Below are 19383 nucleotides of genomic sequence, written 5' to 3' on the forward strand. Positions count from 1 at the left end.
TACACGAAAAGACATAAGATTACAATAGGAAAAGGAAAAAAAGAAAATCTAAATCAATTTTTATATAAAGAGACTTAGGAAAATATATAAGGAGAGATAAGAAACCTTTCGAGGTGATTTAATTTCATGCAACCCTCATTCTCCACCTTTCTTCATCTATTTTCTATGTTTTCCCCTCGTTCTTCTTCCATTCATATACTTCTCATTCGGTGTTAAGTTTCTAGGATGATTTTACAATAATTTCTTAACAAATTTTAGTTAGATGAATACCAATTTTCTTAGAATAATACTAATTTTTTTTTCATTTTTTCTAATATAAGTATAATTAAAAGTAAAACTATATGATACACGAATATAAATCAACACGTATTTCATAAATTAATATGTTTATTTTAAAATAATAAAATATAATACGTGATATATGTATATTAAAAGGTATATAATAATTTTTAAAAATATAATAAATATATAATTATTATTATATAAATTTAAATTAAAGTTATATAATTAAAGTTGACAACATATGTTTATTAATATGTTTATAAAATTTAAATTAATATGTTTATTTATAAAATTATTACTATTTTATAGATTAAATACTTCATTGACAACTTTAAGTAAAATATCTTAAAATATTAAATATAGATACTTATCCAACATATATACATGATCCAAATTAAAATATCATTACATCTTAAATAAGAAATTTTAGTTATATAAAAGTATTAAAATAAAACTTTATTCATATCACATCCTAATTATAAAAAGAAACTATATTATTTTTCGATTCAAATAATTTTTTTTAACTCTTTAAATATCAAGTTTAATAAAATATTAGTACGAGTAAACGATATTAACTGACTTCTTATATATTACATTTTTTATTAATTTCTTAAAAAGATTAGAAAATATAAAAAAATAAAATCGTTTTTAATTTCTTAGAGGTGGTTGAAAATGGCTGGTCCCAAAAGTGGCGACAGAGAGAGGGTTCTAAAGCGAAAGCATAGCGTAATAGTATAACTGAGAAGGCAAAGGAGTGAAGGCTAGAGTGGAAGGTGGAGTAGCAGATCCAATCGTGTGCGGCAATGCCTCACCGTAACAACCCTGCGTCTCTCCCCCTCGTCGTCACCCTAAACTGCATCGACGACTGTTCTCTCGAGCTCCAATCCCTTGCCGGCGTCGCTGTCATAGAGCATGTTCCCCTCAGCCGCCTCTCCGAAGGCAAGATCGAGTCTGCCGCCGCGGTTCTCCTCCACTCCCTCGCCTACCTCCCGCGCGCCGCCCAGCGCCGCCTCCGTTCCTACCACCTCATCCTCTGCCTTGGCTCCGCCGACCGCGCCGTCGACTCCGCCCTTGCCGCTGACCTTGGCCTTCGCCTCGTCCACGTCGACACCTCGCGCGCCGAGGAGATCGCCGACACCGTCATGGCGCTCTTCCTTGGCCTCCTCCGCCGCACGCACCTCCTCTCCCGCCACGCTCTCTCCGCCTCCGGCTGGCTCGGCTCCGTCCAGCCTCTCTGCCGTGGGATGCGCCGCTGCCGCGGCCTCGTTCTCGGCATCGTCGGAATCTCCGCGTCGGCTAGGTCTTTGGCTACTCGCAGCTTGGCCTTCAAAATGAGCGTGCTCTATTTTGATACTCAAGCAGTACGTATTTTTAATCTTTCCTTCACTGAGTGAAGAACCCTTCTTCAGTTGAAATTAAAATAGTAATCGGTGTATCTATGCTTTAATTTTCTGATCCACTTGTTTGTGAGACTTGGTTAGTAATTGATATTGTAGCATTTGTTTCATGATTCTGAAGCTTTTTCTTTTGGCACTGTAACTGGTGTGTAACAGTTTGGGTTTTATGATTAGGGTGTGCATTAACACTGTTGAAATTTAACTTACAAGAAACCAGACAAAAAGGTGGAAATACTGGAAAATCTATTTGGTTTGAACGCATTTGTTTGGAAAAGTCACAAACGCTCTTTGACTATTCGGATTCTCCCATTCCTGGACAATGGTAGTTTAGAATGTGTTAGAATTATTACCTATTGTATCATTAACCCTATGTATAGGGTGTTGAGTGTGGGGAACTATCTACTGCTGTATCTAATCATGCTTAGTATCTTAGAGCAGTCTTTTTATATTCCATATGTACTTGCTTCATTATATATAGAAGAAAGGGAGAGTGGTCATGTTGTCCACTACTCATATATTTTTAAGTCTCAATATATGAGTCCACTACTCATATATTTTTGAATGAAATCAAGAATCAATTTGGTCAAGTAATCAAAATCTTAAGAAGTGACAATGCCAAAGAGTACTTTTCGTTTGCTCTTTCTAATGTTTTGAGTTCCCATGGTATCCTGCACAAGTCTACTTGTCCTCATACGCCACAACAAAATGGTATAACAGAAAGAAAAAATAGACACTTAGTTGAAACTACTCGTACCCTTTTGCTTAGTGCCAATGTTCCTGTCCATCACTGGGGAGATGCCATCTTAACTGCAGGTTTTCTTATTAATCGGATGCCATCTTCCTCTCTCAATCATAAGGTCCCTTTCTCCATTCTGTTTCCAGAAAATCCTCTCTTTCACACTTCTCCTAGAGTTTTTGGTTGTATATGTTTTGTTCATGACATGTCTCCCGGGTTAGACAAGCTTTCTGCTCGCTCTCTCAAATGTGTTTTCTTGGGCTATTCACGACTTCAAAAAGGGTATCGATGTTACTCTCCTGAAACCAAGAAATATTACATGTCTGCCAATGTTACATTTTTTGAACAGACCCCTTACTTCTCTCCATCTGTTCAAGATGTCCATGTCATACTGCAGGTCCTTCCTATTCCCGTGGTTGAGTACAATATTTCCAATGTCCCTGTCACTCCAAGTCTCGACCAAAGTCCTCCTGAGCCATCATCTCCACCTATTGCTTCTCTCCAACACAGGACGCCGACGAATAGTCCAGTTGTTCAAGAACATGGTGAATCCCCTACTTCATATTCTTCTCCCTCGTCTCTTGATCCCACGACTTCTGGTGAAGGTGATTCAGGTTGGCCCATTGCTCTCAGAAAAGGTACTCGTTCCTCTCGAAATTCACATCCCATTTATAATTTTCTTAGCTATCACCGATTATCGCCTTCCTATTGTTCACTTTTATCCTCAGTGTCTTTTGTTGTTATTCTCAAAAATGTGAATGAAGCACTTGATCATCCTGGATGACGACAAGCAATAATACTTGGGAGCTTGTGCCCCTCCCTTCGGGCAAGAAGGCCGTTGGTTGTCGATGGGTGTATGCAATTAAAGTTGGCCCCGATGGTCAGGTTGATCGACTCAAAGCCCGATTGGTTGCAAAAGGGTACACTCAGGTTTATGGCCTTGACTATTGTGACACTTTCTCTCCCGTGGCCAAGATGACTACTTTTCGCCTCTTCTTTGCAATGGCAGCAATTCGTCATTGGCCGCTTCATCAATTGGATATCAAAAATGCCTTCCTTCATGGTGATCTTGAGGAGGAAGTTTACATGGAGCAACCTCCTGGGTTTGTTGCTCAGGGGGAGTCTGGTATGGTATGCAAATTGCATCGATCTTTATATGGCCTCAAACAATCACCACGAGCTTGGTTTGGAAAATTCAGCTCCATTATTCAGAAATTTGGGTTAAGACGCAGTGAGGCAGATCACTCAGTCTTTTACAAACATACCTCTCCTGGGAAATGTGTCTACCTAATAGTATATGTTGATGATATTGTTATTACAGGAAATGATACTACTGGAATATCTCAACTGAAGGAGCACTGGTGTAGACATTTTCAAACCAAGGATCTCGGAAGCCTCAAATACTTCTTGGGCATTGAAGTAGCTCAGTCAAAAGATGGAGTTGTAATCTCTCAAAGGAAATATGCTCTTGATATATTACAAGAAACAGGTATGATTGACTGCAGACCAGTAGAGAGTCCTATGGACCCAAATCAGAAGTTAACAACAGAAGAAGGCGAATTATTCTCCGATCCAGAGAGATATAGGAGGCTTGTTGGAAAGTTAATTTATCTCACTATTACGAGGCCTGATCTATCTTTCGTAGTTGGAATTGTTAGCCAGTTTATGCAGACTCCATGTCTTGGACATTGGAATGCCATCATCCGTATTTTAAGGTACCTCAAGAAGGCTCCAGGACAAGGTTTGCTATATGAAAATAAAGGAAATGTTCAAATCTCTGAGTACTGTGATGCTGATTGGGCAGGCTCTCCTATTGACAAACGCTCTACTACGGGATATTATGTCCTCCTTGGAGGAAATGTTATCTCTTGGAAAAGTAAGAAGCAAAATGTAGTGGCTCGATCCACCGCTGAAGCTGAATATCGGGCAATGGCGTCTCTCACGTGTGAACTCATATGGGTAAAGCAATTTCTTCGAGAGCTTAACTTCTGTGAAATTCAGACCATGAAGATGTACTGTGACAACCAGGCTGCTCTCCACATTGCATCAAATTCAGTGTTTCATGAGAGAACTAAACACATAGAAATTGACTGCCACTTTGTTCGAGAAAAATTGATGATGAAGGAAATTTGTACTGAGTTCGTTGGGTCAAATGACCAACTTGCAGATGTGTTGACCAAGTCATTAAGGGGACCTCAGATTGAGTTCATTTGTTCCAAGCTTGGTTCATACAATTTGTATGCTCCAACTTGAGGGGGAGTGTTAGAATTATTACCTATTGTATCATTAACCCTATGTATAGGGTGTTGAGTGTGGGGAACTATCTACTGCCATATCTACTGCTGTATCTAATCATGCCTAGTATCTTAGAGCAGTCTTTTCATATTCCATATGTACTTGCTTCATTATATATAGAAGAAAGGGAGAGTGGTCATGTTGTCCACTACTCATATATTTTTAAGTCTCAATCTTAAGTGAATGAATTTCAGTTTTTGATAGAATTAGAATAGCATGTATGAATTTGTTGTTCAATCCGTGCAAACAAGCATTTTTGTTACTGGAATAGTTTACACGGTATTTTTTATTTACAAAAATAATTACTGCTTATCGAGAACTAACGAATTCTTGATACTTAAATCTTAAATTAAGCTCTAGAAGACAAAGGAGAGTCTCCAGAGAGAAGACAGAAGGAATCCAAAATTCATTCAATGTTTTGTGGTTCACCTCCTCTCTTTCTAATTAGTTATATAATAAGTACCATTAAATCTTCCCTCTCATACAAAATTCCCCAGCATGACATTTGATTTCTTCTAATGCACGAAACTCATATTCCCCATTGCTGTCCCTAGCCAGATCCACTTGACCTCGTGTTCATCTAATTTTGGTTTCATCTTAACTATCTTGCGCTTCATTTCCTTTTGTAATTTTGCCTGGCATCATTCCAGCATGCTGCGTGATAAGCACCAAAGCATTTGGAGAGATCATCCTTTAAATCTAGATGTCAAGGGGGAACCACTAACCCAACACTAAAATGCTCTCTTGAGTGTCAAATATTACTTGGTGTGGGACATAGGCATCCCAGAACACCGAAGCCCTTATCATAGTACCACACTTACGAAGTTTTCGCACTATGATACTTGGTGACACTTTAGTCAACTTTCTCGTTAGTCATAACTCTTCACTAGTTTGAACCCTTTGTAAGTAACACTTTCTCAGACACTGACAATCAGCTCCGGTAACAATTAATAAGCATCCTAGCATTGGGCAACCCAACCTTAAAGACTAGCTGTTATGGGGAAGAATCACGGCTTGAATACTTGACCGAGCTTCCCATATTACTACTCTATGTGAGACTTAAGTACCACGTCATACCCAAGTCTGTCCATTCTTTCATCAACTTAAATTCTATTTTCTGGTAAGAATAAGATACCCTGGTCTAATGTGAGACTTTACTGTTGTTTGGTTTAACTTATTTAAAAAAAATAATAGCTTATTTTGGCAGTCTCTACAGAGAGCTTAAAAGAATTGGTGATTGTTTCCCCCAAATTTAAGCTAAGTTGTTGTTAGTGAAAATTCCTGTGTTTTTTCTTAAACCATTGAATTTGTATCCTATTTTTGAATATTTTAGTAAATGTATTGATTGTGAGAATTGACTATTAGTTGGTATAAACCCTTTCTGTGGTTAATGCAAAAGCTTCAATTAATCTTCATTGCACCTGTTCCATAATAGTCCTTGAGAACTTTTTAAAATAAAAACCTGAAATAGTAGTCTGTGCTTTTTTAGTTCACGTCTGATGATTGCTTATCACTTAGAGAGCTGATGAATCTATTTGTTGGTATAAATTCTTATTGGGTAAATTTGATACGAAGATACTCTCTTCAAATATGGGGCTTGAATTTTGTGTAATCAGTAAACTTTGTAATATAACTATGTATGCTATTTCTTCATTTATTTTACATGCTGATCAAACTTTTGTTAAGGGTCAATGAGCCTTTTCATTTCTTCATAACTATCATGAAATGTTATATTTGTTTCAGCTTCGTTTTGTCTTAAGTTTCCGTTGCCCTACAAACTTGCACAAGGGTACACATAGACAATTAATTGAGTACCAGTAGCTTCGTGAAAGGGGTTACAGAAGGCTTGATTGTTCTGTATTTCAACTTCTGAATGTTTATTTCATAGTCTGCTCTCTTTTATTTTCATTTTTCATTTGTTTCTTTGGAACATTGGAAATTAGCATGACTTGTACTAGTTTCAAAGCTGAGAGAATACTATAAGGTTTTTACTAATTTATATTTTTGTCGTCAACCTTGCACTCACAGGGAAAAGGAAAGGCAAAGTTTCCTCCTGCAGCACGAAGAATGGATACTCTTAATGATTTACTTGCTGCAAGTGACCTTGTATCACTCCACTGTGCTTTAACAAATGAAACAATGCAGATTATTAATGCCGAATGTCTTCAACATGTGAAGCCTGGTATTTACTTGTTCATATGCTATATATTTTTCTTTCTTTCTGTTAGTTATTTATTGTTTTGAGTTATCTTCACAAATATATAATGTATCTAATGTTTTCATAGGAGCTTTTCTTGTAAATACGGGCAGTAGTCAGCTTTTGGATGATTGTGCTGTAAAGCAGCTCTTGATTGATGGAACCTTAGCTGGATGTGCTTTGGATGGTGCAGAAGGGCCCCAATGGATGGAAGCATGGGTACGGTAAATTTAGGTTTTGTATTCTTTAATTTATAAGGTATGATGCAGACATTCTCAAATGTCTACACTACTGATTGAAACTCACAACTTACTGTTCCTTTACTTTCATACTTGAATGTTTCAAAGGAAGTCAAGTTTTACTTCTGTCAGATATAATAGGAACTTGAGTGCATTTGATTAAGTGCAAAATAAGGAAATAAATCGCCAAAAGCAACAAAGAATAAATGCACTTGTGTTTCTTGAGTATAATTTTCATCTTAAGATAAGACAAAAATGTAGAGAAGAGAAGGGGATACTTATGATATACGTTTAATCAATATTGAATCAGATGATTAATGAATTATTGAAAAGTAAATTCTTCTTACCAATTTCTGCTGTGCTACACGGATGAATATACTTGTGTTTTGGTTTTGACTAGGGGCTCTCAGCAATGAAAGGAAGAGAGATGTCTGATTGGATTTAGAATTAGAACTTAAAATAAACTGCATTAAAAATTTAATGCATATGGTCTTGCTTATTCTTTTCATTTTGTTGTATTGGTCTAAGAAACCTAAACACAAAGGTTGAGATGAAGGGAAAGTTCATAATAGATGAGGATGAAATTGAAGATATTATTCAAGATGGGAGGAAGGGGAAGATCTTTTGATATGGGATGATGAAGATGAATGAAGTAATGTTGATATTGGGGATGACGAATGATCATCAAATTGTCCATTTGGACTTTGGCCATACTGATTTCTAGTCAATTTTTTTGGGTGGGGTGGCTTTATTGCTTAATTTAACCAGTCACTTCTTTTTTATTGTGACTGGTGATTTCCATCTCTGTTTTACTTGAGAATAAGGATGTAAGAGAAGGCACTTGAGAGATTTGACTTGAATCTCTCTTCAGATTCATTTATTTATCACAACAAAAGTACAAAGAGAGGAAAATAATAAAAACTGAAGACCACCGATGACAGATAGATACAACAAACACTTTTGAAGTTTTTTATTCTATTTTGCTAGCCATATAGTGAGCTATTAGGCTTCTTTATGTTAAAATGCTCCTAGTCTTTTGTTATTGGGCATGGATTTGTGCTTTTATATATCTGTCAGTTGTACATGCTCTTTTTTCTTATTGATAATGAATATTACAATTAAATTCATGAATCGGAAAATAGCCATTTTGATTCTCAATGTGACAACCATTTTTTATTTTTGACTATCCCATTTGTCAGTTGTACAAAGAGAGGAAAATAATAAAAACTGAAGACCACCGATGACAGAGATACAACAAACACTTTTGAAGTTTTTTATTCTATTTTGCTAGCCATATAGTGAGCTATTTGGCTTCTTTATGTTAACATGCTCCTAGTCTTTTGTTATTGGGCATGGATTTGTGATTTTATATATCTGTCAGTTGTACATGCTCTTTTTTCTTATTGATAATGAATATTACAATTATATTCATGAATCGGAAAATAGCCATTTTGATTCTCAATGTGACAACCATTTTTTATTTTGGACTATCCCATTTTCCCCATATTGGAAGTCCCACATCAACTAGAGATAAGACTAATTTACTGTATATAAGTGGGTGCAAACCTCACTTTATAAGTTGGTTTTATAAGGTTGAATTAGTCTTAAAGTCCATTTCTTAACATGGTATTAGAGTCATGGTTTAGTGTCTATCTTAACGAGATTTGTTGTTGGGTCTATTCTTCCACCTACTATCGGGCCACTATCGGACCACCTATTAGTCCCACACTCAAAATGGATATGCCTCAGTGTGAAGGGATGTGTTGAAAGTCCCACATCGACTAGAGACAAGGTTAGTTTACAGTATATAAGTAGGTGCAAACCTCACGTTACAAGCTGGTTTTGTAAAGTTGAGTCAGGCTTAGGGTTTATTTCTTAACAAATATTGTACTACCCTTAACTAGGATTTTGTCAAGTGTCTCTTTCCTCGTGATAAATGGGAGGTTTTAAACCCCTTAGATATTCAGCAACAATTTCATCATTTTGATAGTTAGGAATTCCTCACAAAATTAAATGGCAAAATATTGCCATAAATGCATTTCTAGATGTCTTTAGTGACCAACTCTCTATCTTTCAACACCTCGTTCATTGTATTTTCTTCATAGATGCTGAAATTCCCTCCTTCCTCTTCTCAAATGATTTCACATTTCTGTTCTTTTAGCATCTTGGATACCTACATCAAATTATTCTTGATCATTTGCCCCTTTATCTTCTTTTTTATCTCCTAACAGCTTCAAAATCATCTCTCTAACTTCATTGTGAATTGATGTGCAAGTCTAACATTCTCCTTTATGCGAGTAAAAAAGTGATGTTTGATCCTTGCAACACCACCACAACATGTATGCAAACAATACTTGTACTTAAGTAAGCATATGTGGAGGAACACTCTAGCTTCACGTGATAACGATGTCCCTTTTCTTCTGCTGGCCCAATACCCCACTAGAAAAAACTAATGCAACAGTAACAGGGAAGTAAATACATGAGAATAGACATGGAAAGAAGAGACTGGGTGGGGGGTGAGACTGGGTGGGGGGTGACCCAAACTGAGTAAAGGAGGCATTAATAGAGAGGGCACAAAGCATTAATATTCTGACTTTGGTTCAAAATAGGAAAGGTATTCGTCATTTTCCCTCCAATTTTATAGAAATTTTGAAATAAACACTGGTATTGCTATTGCTCAGACCTACCTGATTAGAAAGATATGGCACCTTTTTGTGATGATGGAATGCAAACATTGGTAATTTATGATGATCATAGTAACAGGCTGTTGCATATTGACAAATTGGGGATTTTCTCAAAACTGACTCAAAACCCATTCTATTGTGTGCTTGACTCACATTGCAAGAATTGCATGATAAGGCACCAATAGCAATTCTTCAAATAAAGAAGTGATTTACACAATTTAGCAAATGATTCAAGGAAAAAAATGAATCTCCTGGCAATCTGTATCAAACTCTGAAGATTTTGTATCATACCATCTTATGATAATCAGGGTCAAAGTTTTCTTACAAAAGTTATACAAACTTACGTTTCAGTGTTATGGTTAAACTTCTCTTTGCCCCTTTGTCATCCAGAGGACTTGATGTTTTGGAATATAATTATTTATCAGAGTAATACTGGGATTAATAGAAAAACTGTATTGTCAAACTAAAATAGGTTTTGCAAAAGTTTGTTGGCTTCATGCAATTTGATTTTGTATTTGCTACTCTTAATCATGTGTACACACACACAAAAACACATATATACATTACATATTAGATTATGTTCTGTCAGTGTTTAGCGATGATAGTTTAACAAAAAGGATGGTACTATAACGTACTTTTGGTATGTCTACATCAGGTGAAGGAGATGCCTAATGTGTTGATACTTCCCCGAAGTGCAGATTACAGTGAAGAGGTTTGGATGGAGATAAGGGAGAAAGCGATATCTATATTACAAACATTCTTCATTGATGGAATTATTCCGAAGAATGCCATGTCAGATGTGGAAGAAGAGAGTGAGGTTGACAATGAAAGCGAACAATCTGATCAGCAATACAAAGAAAATGCTCTCCAGATTATTGTTAGAGAGCAAACAGATGATGTTCACTTAAGTCCTGACAGTTCCCAAAAGAAAGGAAGTACTCAAGTGAAAGAGTCTTCATCCCAGCTTCAGGTTTCAAGTTTGTCTCAAAGTACCTCTGCTAGGTCTGAAGGAAGGCGTAGCAGGTCAGGTAAAAAGGCCAAAAAAAGACATACCCGTCAAAAGTCCCAACAAAAACCAGAAGATCCTTCTACACTGGAGAAAGAAGGCACATCTCAGAGAGATGACACTGCTATGAGTGGCACTGACCAAGCTTTGAGCTCCAGCTCTGAAGATTCAAGAAGTAGAAAAACTCCAATAGAAATGCAAGAACCAACTAGTTCTCAAGTTATAAAATCAAATGTGAGACTTAGTGGAAACTGTACTGAACTATTGAGAGATGGATATGTTATAGCTCTGTATGCTAGAGACCGCCCTGCCCTTCATGTTTCAAGGCAAAGAGTTAAAGGTGGAGGTTGGATCATGGATTCCATGTCTAATGTGTCAAAAAGAGACCCTGCTGCACAGTTCCTTATCATCTTCAGAAGCAAGGTTTGTCTTGAAGGAACTTTGCACTTATCCTAGTCACTTTATTTTACATGACATCTGGTATTTCAAATATTAGTTTAGGCTTTAGAATGGTATAAGATGTATTTTTTAACTCAAGTGTTCTGCAAATTAGCTGATATTTGAGTGTTAATACATTTGCTTCAGGACACAATTGGATTGCGATCTCTTGCTGCTGGTGGTAAATTATTGCAGGTAGTTGCATTGTAATTCTCAGAGTTTATCAATTTTATCATATATATCCTTTAGAATTTATTATTATCATATATACTGATTCTTTCGCATGCTGTATTTCTGTTTTTTAGTAGTATATTTTCTACAAAAGCTAAAATTTTAGACATATGGCTAAATTATTATTTATGTTTCACTTCAAACACGATGTTTTTCTAATTTGGTTAAAAACTGTCATTTTTGCAGATCAATAGAAGAATGGAGTTTGTATTTGCTAGTCATAGTTTTGATGTTTGGGAAAATTGGACACTAGAAGGTTCCTTACAGGAATGCAGACTGGTGAACTGCAGAAACCCATCAGTAAGTTTTCTTTGTTTTTTTGGTTGCATTCAGTGTTTGATACATTGGTATGACATGTAAATGGTTCCCAGCAATCTGATAACTAATTGCAAAACATTTTAGTTGGCTGAATATGGTGTTGAGGCTTTCCAAAATGGGTTATAACTTGTAATTGTACAGCCTCATCTTTCTTAATTTTCCTCAAAGAGTCAATTACTTTGGTTGGAACATTCGTTAGAGAGAGAAGTAGAGGAAGGAAATGGCTTTTAGCGGGCTCATTTTGTTTCTTCACTTGCCATTTTAGTTTTTCGTATGAACAAAAATTGTCAACTGTTAGCTTCTTTCAGCAGTTTACTACATCAAGTCGTTTCTCTGATGCATCATAGTATACAATAAATACTTAATTCGTGTTGCTTCTCTCTGAAAACTGATGCGTTAATCCTTGCACTTCCTCTTATTGACCCAAATACTAGGCTGTTTTGGATGTACGCGTTGAGATATTGGCAACTGTAGGCGAAGATGGAGTTACTCGTTGGATTGAATAGAGAATGATTCTAGGTCTGTAATACTCAAAAAGGAGCTTGTAAATTACTCCTGTCACGTACGTGATTTGATGATCTTTCAAATGTTTCTTTGTGAAAGATTGGAATGTATTTATAGTGTAGAGCATAACTTTTTCTTCTTTTGCTTCTTTTTCTTTATTATTTATTGAAGAATTTCATGAGATTTCATTTTGTGATGCACTTGTCCCTCGTGTGATGATCTTTTGGTTGTCCTGTTGCAGTGTGATCTGTAACACTTATTTATCAACCTTCTGAAGTATTGCACCAGTGGAGCCATTCTCTCAGTTTAATTGATTTAACTTCTTTTGTATATAATTATACTGTTTATAAATTATAGCCCAGTATCATTGATTTTTCAAAAAAATATTTAATCCTTTTGGTTGAAAGCTCGTTATTCTATTAATATTGAACTCAACATGTAAAAGTAATGTGTTAAACTTAATGTGGGTAAAAATATTCATTGAAATTAACAATTTTGTCGATATTAACAATTCATGAACAGTTTACGTATATCATAGAAAAATTAAAATTATATAAATCTCGTTATATTATAATACATTTTGAGTATATATATAACGTTGAAATAACTTTAGGAATCGCTGTTTTTTTAGAACCTGCATTTACAGTGTTTGACATGAGTTGACTTTTTATAGAGAACCCATTTCCAAGTTGTGCACAACACTTGATGGAGAAGCTGTGTTGTAGAGTGAGATGAGTGATGAGATTAGCACTTTGGATGGCTAACATGATTAACAGTTCCGTTTGTGTTGTGTATGCAGCCATGTTGGTACGTAGTATCGAAGAAGAACATGTATTTATATTCTAAAGTCCGGCATACTTATGAAAAAGGTTCTATAATTCATACAAAGATCTAACAAAATATCTAGCTATGATATTTGTGCCACTAACAAATCCCATCAACTCAAATTAACACATATTTCATTGTTACAGTTTCCACTTTCCCAAACATTTCCCATCAGTATCAGTTCCCATGGAATCTCTACAAAGCTGCTCTCTCTGTGTTGTTCAGAAAACATCTCTTCGGACAAATCAAAAGCTACATTCATTTTACAAACGGTTTTGACTTCATTCACAAATCTGTCTTTTCGAATTTGTGCATGTCAGCTTCTACTGTTCACAACTAACATAACTCCTTTGAAGATGGTGTAAAAGTGACCAACTTTATACACTGAACTTCATTTTCATATTCAATAAGGAACTAATTATCACCTTTAATTATTATTGAATAGATTAGGAACTTACATGAGTATATTAGGATGCATAAAATTTGTAAGTGCATAGTTATTGTCAAAATAATAATAATAATAATAATGAAGAAGAAGAAGAATTAAAAAAAAAATGTTTTTAGTCTCAAAGCTCTAAAATTATAATTTATTTATATTCTAAATTTTGATATAGTTTAAATGTAAGTCTAAGATGTTATTTAACACATGAATAAGTTAATATCATTTGATTAAGACTATATTAATTTATTTTTTAAATTTGAAAATCAAAATTTTAGTAACAAATTTCAATTTAAGATTGAAGTTGAAGGGCTAAAATCATATTTAAATATTAAATAAAATGATTGTTTCACTTTGTAATTATTGTTACAATTTAATATAAACTATAAAGAAACTAATTATATTTGAGAATGGATTGTGAAATAAAGAATTAAAAAAATAAGAAAGCTAATTAAATTGGATAAAGTTTGTATAAGAAAACTTTTATCAAGGAGTTTGATGTTGAGACTTTGATTCAATATCTTACCTTATTACTTTCTTATTCTATTTAAAGGTGAATTAATTTAAGATGACATATTTAAAAAGAAAAAACATCAATTAAAATAGCTAACTAGAAGAACTCTCAAAGTTTAAGAATTTCTTACTATATTCTTATTTAAACATATTACAAATGAAAATTGATAAATAAAAAATTAAAATGACTTAATTACATTTTGTTTAACCCTAATCAACACAAGTAGTCTATATAAATTATAACTATTTTTCAGCTTTTTTCTGATAGATTTTTTTTCAACTTGTCATTATCATATCCCTTTATAACTAAGTAGACTTTTGTATTGTTAGAAAGATAGAAAATCATTGTTAAACGTTGACACAAAACAATTCTAAGCTAAGAAGTTTTTAAGTTTTTAAGTCCTCCCAAAAGTTAATGCAACTACAATATATGATTGAATTTTGACCTAAATCTTAATCAGATTCTGTTATGATCCCTCCCTCGCGCCAAACCTAAACCCTAACCCTAATAAAATTGGGGCAAACAAACATAAAGTCGTGTTCAATGGGTAATATATCATTTTATAATGATGAAAGTCAATTTAGAATCTTTGAAGTTAGTATTTACTACATATCATAATAATTGCAGTATCAACACTTTTCAATGCATTTAAGAACTTTGTTTCATTCTATGGTTACAAAAAGATATTATCAGTTCAGTAAACATACTTCTTAATTAATGACATCTTATTCTAGTAAAAGAATGTATTTTTATTTTTATTTTGCATCAGTTAATCAAATTACTTTGATAATTAAATTTAAGGAAAATATTTTTAGAGGTTCTTTATCCATAATTTAAAGTATTTTATCATCATTTGCAATTCTTGTTTATAACTTAATAAATATTAATTTAATTGATGAAAAATTACTTTATGTGTATCAAGTTAAATTTAAATATAAATGTTGAATGGTTTATTTTTTTTTTTAAATTAGTTTAATTAATAGAATGTTATTTTATAAAGATCTTGCTGTATGTAATAATAATTAAAAATATTTTAAGAGGATACTTTATTGGGTGCAGAGGAAGGTTACACAATTTTTTCATTGTATGATGACAAAGATGTAAATTTAACTATTTTTGTTTTTATTTATGTAGTAAGAAATTATATTTATATTTGTCCGATAGATATAAATTTATGTCTTATAATAATTTTTTTATCAAAATAATAAGTTGTATATGATCGATCTGTTTTTCTTTTTTTTTTGTAAAAAATAAAAATTTTTATAAAATATTTGATGTTAAAATGACATTTATATTATTTTCTTCAAAACTAATAAAAAATATAATTATATAAATTTTAAAATAAATTATATTAAAAAAAAACTAGTATTAAAATAAGTTAGAAATTAATTCATTTCTCATCTCTAATTCTAAAACTAGTTATAAGGTGAAAAGTTTTAAATGATACAATCATATCTACAATAATTAATTGAATTGAAATCATGATAATTACTATCATCAGAATTCGACCTATAGGTTTCGCGTATGTTTATATCAACCATAAAATATAAATATCGAAAATAAAAAAATAATACAATATTTAATATTTTTAAATAGGATAAAATATTTCTTGAAAGCATATAATTTTTTTTTATACTATTCTTCACCCAAAATTTAAGTTTAATACTAATTTTCATTAAAAAAAAAAGTTTACTTACATTTTTACCCTCTAATAAGCTTATTTTTAATAATTTGCATACCTTTTAAGTTTCAATTACGTAAATTACATTATCAAAATCAACCTATTATAATTATGTAAATGTGATCTCCCGTGAGAATGATATTAAGTACTTGTTAGTTTTAGCTTCCATAAACACAAAAAAAACGTGTCAATGATGTGATAACTACCATGTTTAACACCGTATTGATTTAATTCATTTTTTAAGTTTATTTGGTACCACATTCATAAATACCTTCAAGTAATACAGTGTTAAAATATTTTTAAAAACATAACATTAATAGAAAAAATAAAATTATACAAAGTGAATTTAAAATCAACACTTAATGATATAAAATTGATTTATAAAATAATGTTCACATTCATTTGTATATTATATACTTAATTTATATATTGTGACAGAGCATATCTAATAAATAATAATTCTTTTAAACAACTCTAATATTACATTAAAAAATATATTTTAAATCTAATTCAATTTTAATACTACCTTAAAAGATAGTGTTTACACTTAATATAAATATAATTTATCTTTAAATTTAACTTATCTCTTATTAATATAGAAATTCTCATGTACATTCATTTAATTTATACAATAAAAACTCAAGAAACAAAATGAAACCATTTTCATAAATAAAAAATGTAACGTCTCATTTAATAAACAAGCTTAGTTAAATGAAACATCACACAAAATAATATAAAGAGCAAAGTTGCGGGAGTATAATGTCACTCCTTACAGTTATCCAAGATATTTAAAGTGAAATACTAGGATACACCACGATTCCATTTAACAAGACAAGATAAGAAGTTTAATAGTATCCAAAGTATATGCTCAAGGAGCAAAGTAATACATGCTAAAGAAAAACTCGAAGATAAGAAGGTCCGACCCAAGACAAGCTAAGCAGCGGAATCTTTATTACCCTGATGTCCAAGAGGAGTTCTCACATCTGCTCACATCAATAAAATTAATGATCATCGCAAAAGGAGGAAAACCACACAGAGAACATACAAACAAACAGAAAGGGTAAGCTAGAGTAAAATTTTTTTTATCATGCAATTGAACATACCATTTAAAAGCCAAGCATACATAAATCCACCAAACATATAATGACCGACAAGCAATACAATAAGACTCAAGACATGATTATCCGAATACATATAATCAGTCGGATTCACCGGATGTTTGCGCTTGTGGTGGCCTCTACTGCTCTGCAAAGCCAATTGCCAATGGATTTCACCATACCACTCACAAGGTTAGCCTTCAAACATCTAAGGTCATTATCCTACGACAGACTAGGGCCTCCTGCTACTCTCATCACTCGATTCAGTAAGCTTTACGTGAGACTAACTGATTCTTTAGAGTGTCAAGATGCAATCCTTACTTGAATCCTTACTAAATTATATAATAAGGCACCACCACAAACCTTCGTGGAATTACGTCCTAATCATGAGGCACCACCATGAGCTCCCACTAACAGGGGTCATGGAATTACGTCCTGACCATGAGGCACCACCACGAAACCATCATGGAATTACATCCTGACCAATGAGGCACCACCATGAGAACTCACCTAGAGATTCATGGAATTACATCCTAAACCACCCAAAATCACGTCTCACCAACCAAACATAAAGTTATCATGCATACCAATTCCATGCCAACATTTGTAACCAACCATCCAATCATGTTCCATACCAAGATTATACCAAACTCATCATTTCTAGCCCATAAACCACTCAATACATGCAAAATCACTCAATTAGTGCTTCAACATAGTAATCCAACCAAACATGTGACAATCATCCAAGAATAGAGGAGAAAACAGCACATGAGCACATCTTCGGCCAGTTCTCATTCAGGATAGAAGGCCTCGCTCAGTGAGCTTTCTTCGCCTAGGCGAGAGCTCGAGAAGTGGGAACAGTGGTTTTCTGCGATTTCTAACTTAAGCGAGACCTCTTTACCTTAGCGAGACTACACCTCGCTCAAAACGAAGACTCGTCGCCTAAGCGACAGCTCGAGCAGAAAACCTGGGCGAGCCTTTGTTAGTCTCGCCTAGGCGTGACACACTCGCTTGGGCGAGAAAACCAACAACCAAGCATTCAAGACCCAATCGACATTTATCAATATTCCAAGCAATTACAACAACACCCAAGCATTTTAAACACGAAAACGAGGCTACAACAGGCAGATATGACTTAAAACGTGAAACTATAACTTCCTTTACCTGAAAAAATGTTAGCAGAATATCCCGACACCTACGCAAATGAGTACGACAGCTCCCAGAGCAAATTCGCGAGCTGGGAACACTAGCACAAATGGAATACGAGTTACTATGGTGAACCCTAAGTGTAACCACGAAAAGCCAAACCAAAGAGGAAAAGTATGAGTTGGGAACCAACTTACGTGGAAGAGAACAAAGTTGGACTTGCTTGACACAGAGTAGCAGCAAACCCTAACAGAGCTTCTGTTGAGGGAACAAGGAGAGAGTAAGGGCGTTGATCTTTCAAAATGGGCAGAAATGAAAGGCTTAGGCTGGTTTAGGGGTTTTGGACACCCTATGGGCCAGTCTTAGGCCCAACTGACTAAGATAGGTCCTTAAACTTTAAGACAAAATTAAAGTGGGCCTTACATTCTCCCCAACAACAAAAATTTTCAACCTCAAAAATAAAGACTTACCAGGAAAACAGATGTGGATGTGACTTCCTCATATCCTCTTCTAGCTCCCAAGTAGAGTTACCTGTTTTTCGGTCCCAAATGATTTTGACAAGACTGACTGGTTTTCCCCAACGTTTCTCGACTTGGCTATCCTCCAAAGCAACGGATGGTACTTCCATTGTGAGATCCTCCCTGATTTGTACATCCTCAGCTTCCAATACATGACATGGGTCAAACATGTACTTCCTCAACTACGAGACATGGAATACCAGATGAAAATTAGCCAACTAGGGAGGTATAGCGATCTCATAAGCCACAGGCCCAATCCTCCTCGAGATTTGGTACAGGCCAAGAAACTTAGGAGAAAGCTTACTTGAACGGAGAGCCCTTCCCACACTAATGGTTCGGGTCACCCTCAAGAACACGTGGTCTCTAGCCGTGAATTCCAAAGGTCTCCTCCTACGGTTCACATAAGCCTTGTATCCCTCTAAGAGGCCTATATCCTATCCCTCACCATTCTCACATTCTCTGTAGTTTGTTCCAATAACTCTGGCCCAACAAGCACTACTTTCTCATCCTGATACCAACACAGAGGGGTCCTACATTTCCTGCCATAAAGAGCTTCATATGGCACCATGCCGATGCTCGCATAGAAACTATTGTTGTAAGTGAACTCTATCAAGGGAAAAACTTCATCACATGCACCTAGATGATCCAGCACGCATGTCCTTAATAAGTCCTCAAGCGACTGAATCATCCTCTCAGACTGACCATCGATCTAGGGATGATATGTTGAACTCATGGTTAGTTTGCTACCCAAAGCACTCTACAAAGTTTGCCAGAACCGGGAAGTGAACCGCAGATCTCTATCTGAGACTATGCTCGAAGGTACCCTATGCAATCTC

At 34.5% G+C, this 19383-nt stretch overlaps 1 protein-coding gene across 1 annotated transcript; it reads left to right on the forward strand.

Annotated features, from left to right (window-relative positions):
• The first annotated feature begins 958 nt into the window (after positions 1-958).
• On the forward strand, positions 959-12631 carry AN (NAD(P)-binding Rossmann-fold superfamily protein). The gene is made up of 7 exons (XM_028072329.2): positions 959-1643; positions 6739-6892; positions 6996-7126; positions 10486-11259; positions 11422-11469; positions 11692-11805; positions 12258-12631. Exons 1-7 carry the CDS (start codon positions 1086-1088, stop codon positions 12327-12329), a joined length of 1851 nt encoding a protein of 616 aa, XP_027928130.1. The 5' UTR covers positions 959-1085; the 3' UTR covers positions 12330-12631.
• The last annotated feature ends 6752 nt before the right edge of the window (positions 12632-19383 follow it).

Source organism: Vigna unguiculata, chromosome 5 (assembly GCF_037176805.1).
Source record: "Vigna unguiculata cultivar grain cowpea cultivar isolate G323 ecotype 2 chromosome 5, ASM3717680v1, whole genome shotgun sequence".
Taxonomy (NCBI): domain Eukaryota; kingdom Viridiplantae; phylum Streptophyta; class Magnoliopsida; order Fabales; family Fabaceae; genus Vigna; species Vigna unguiculata.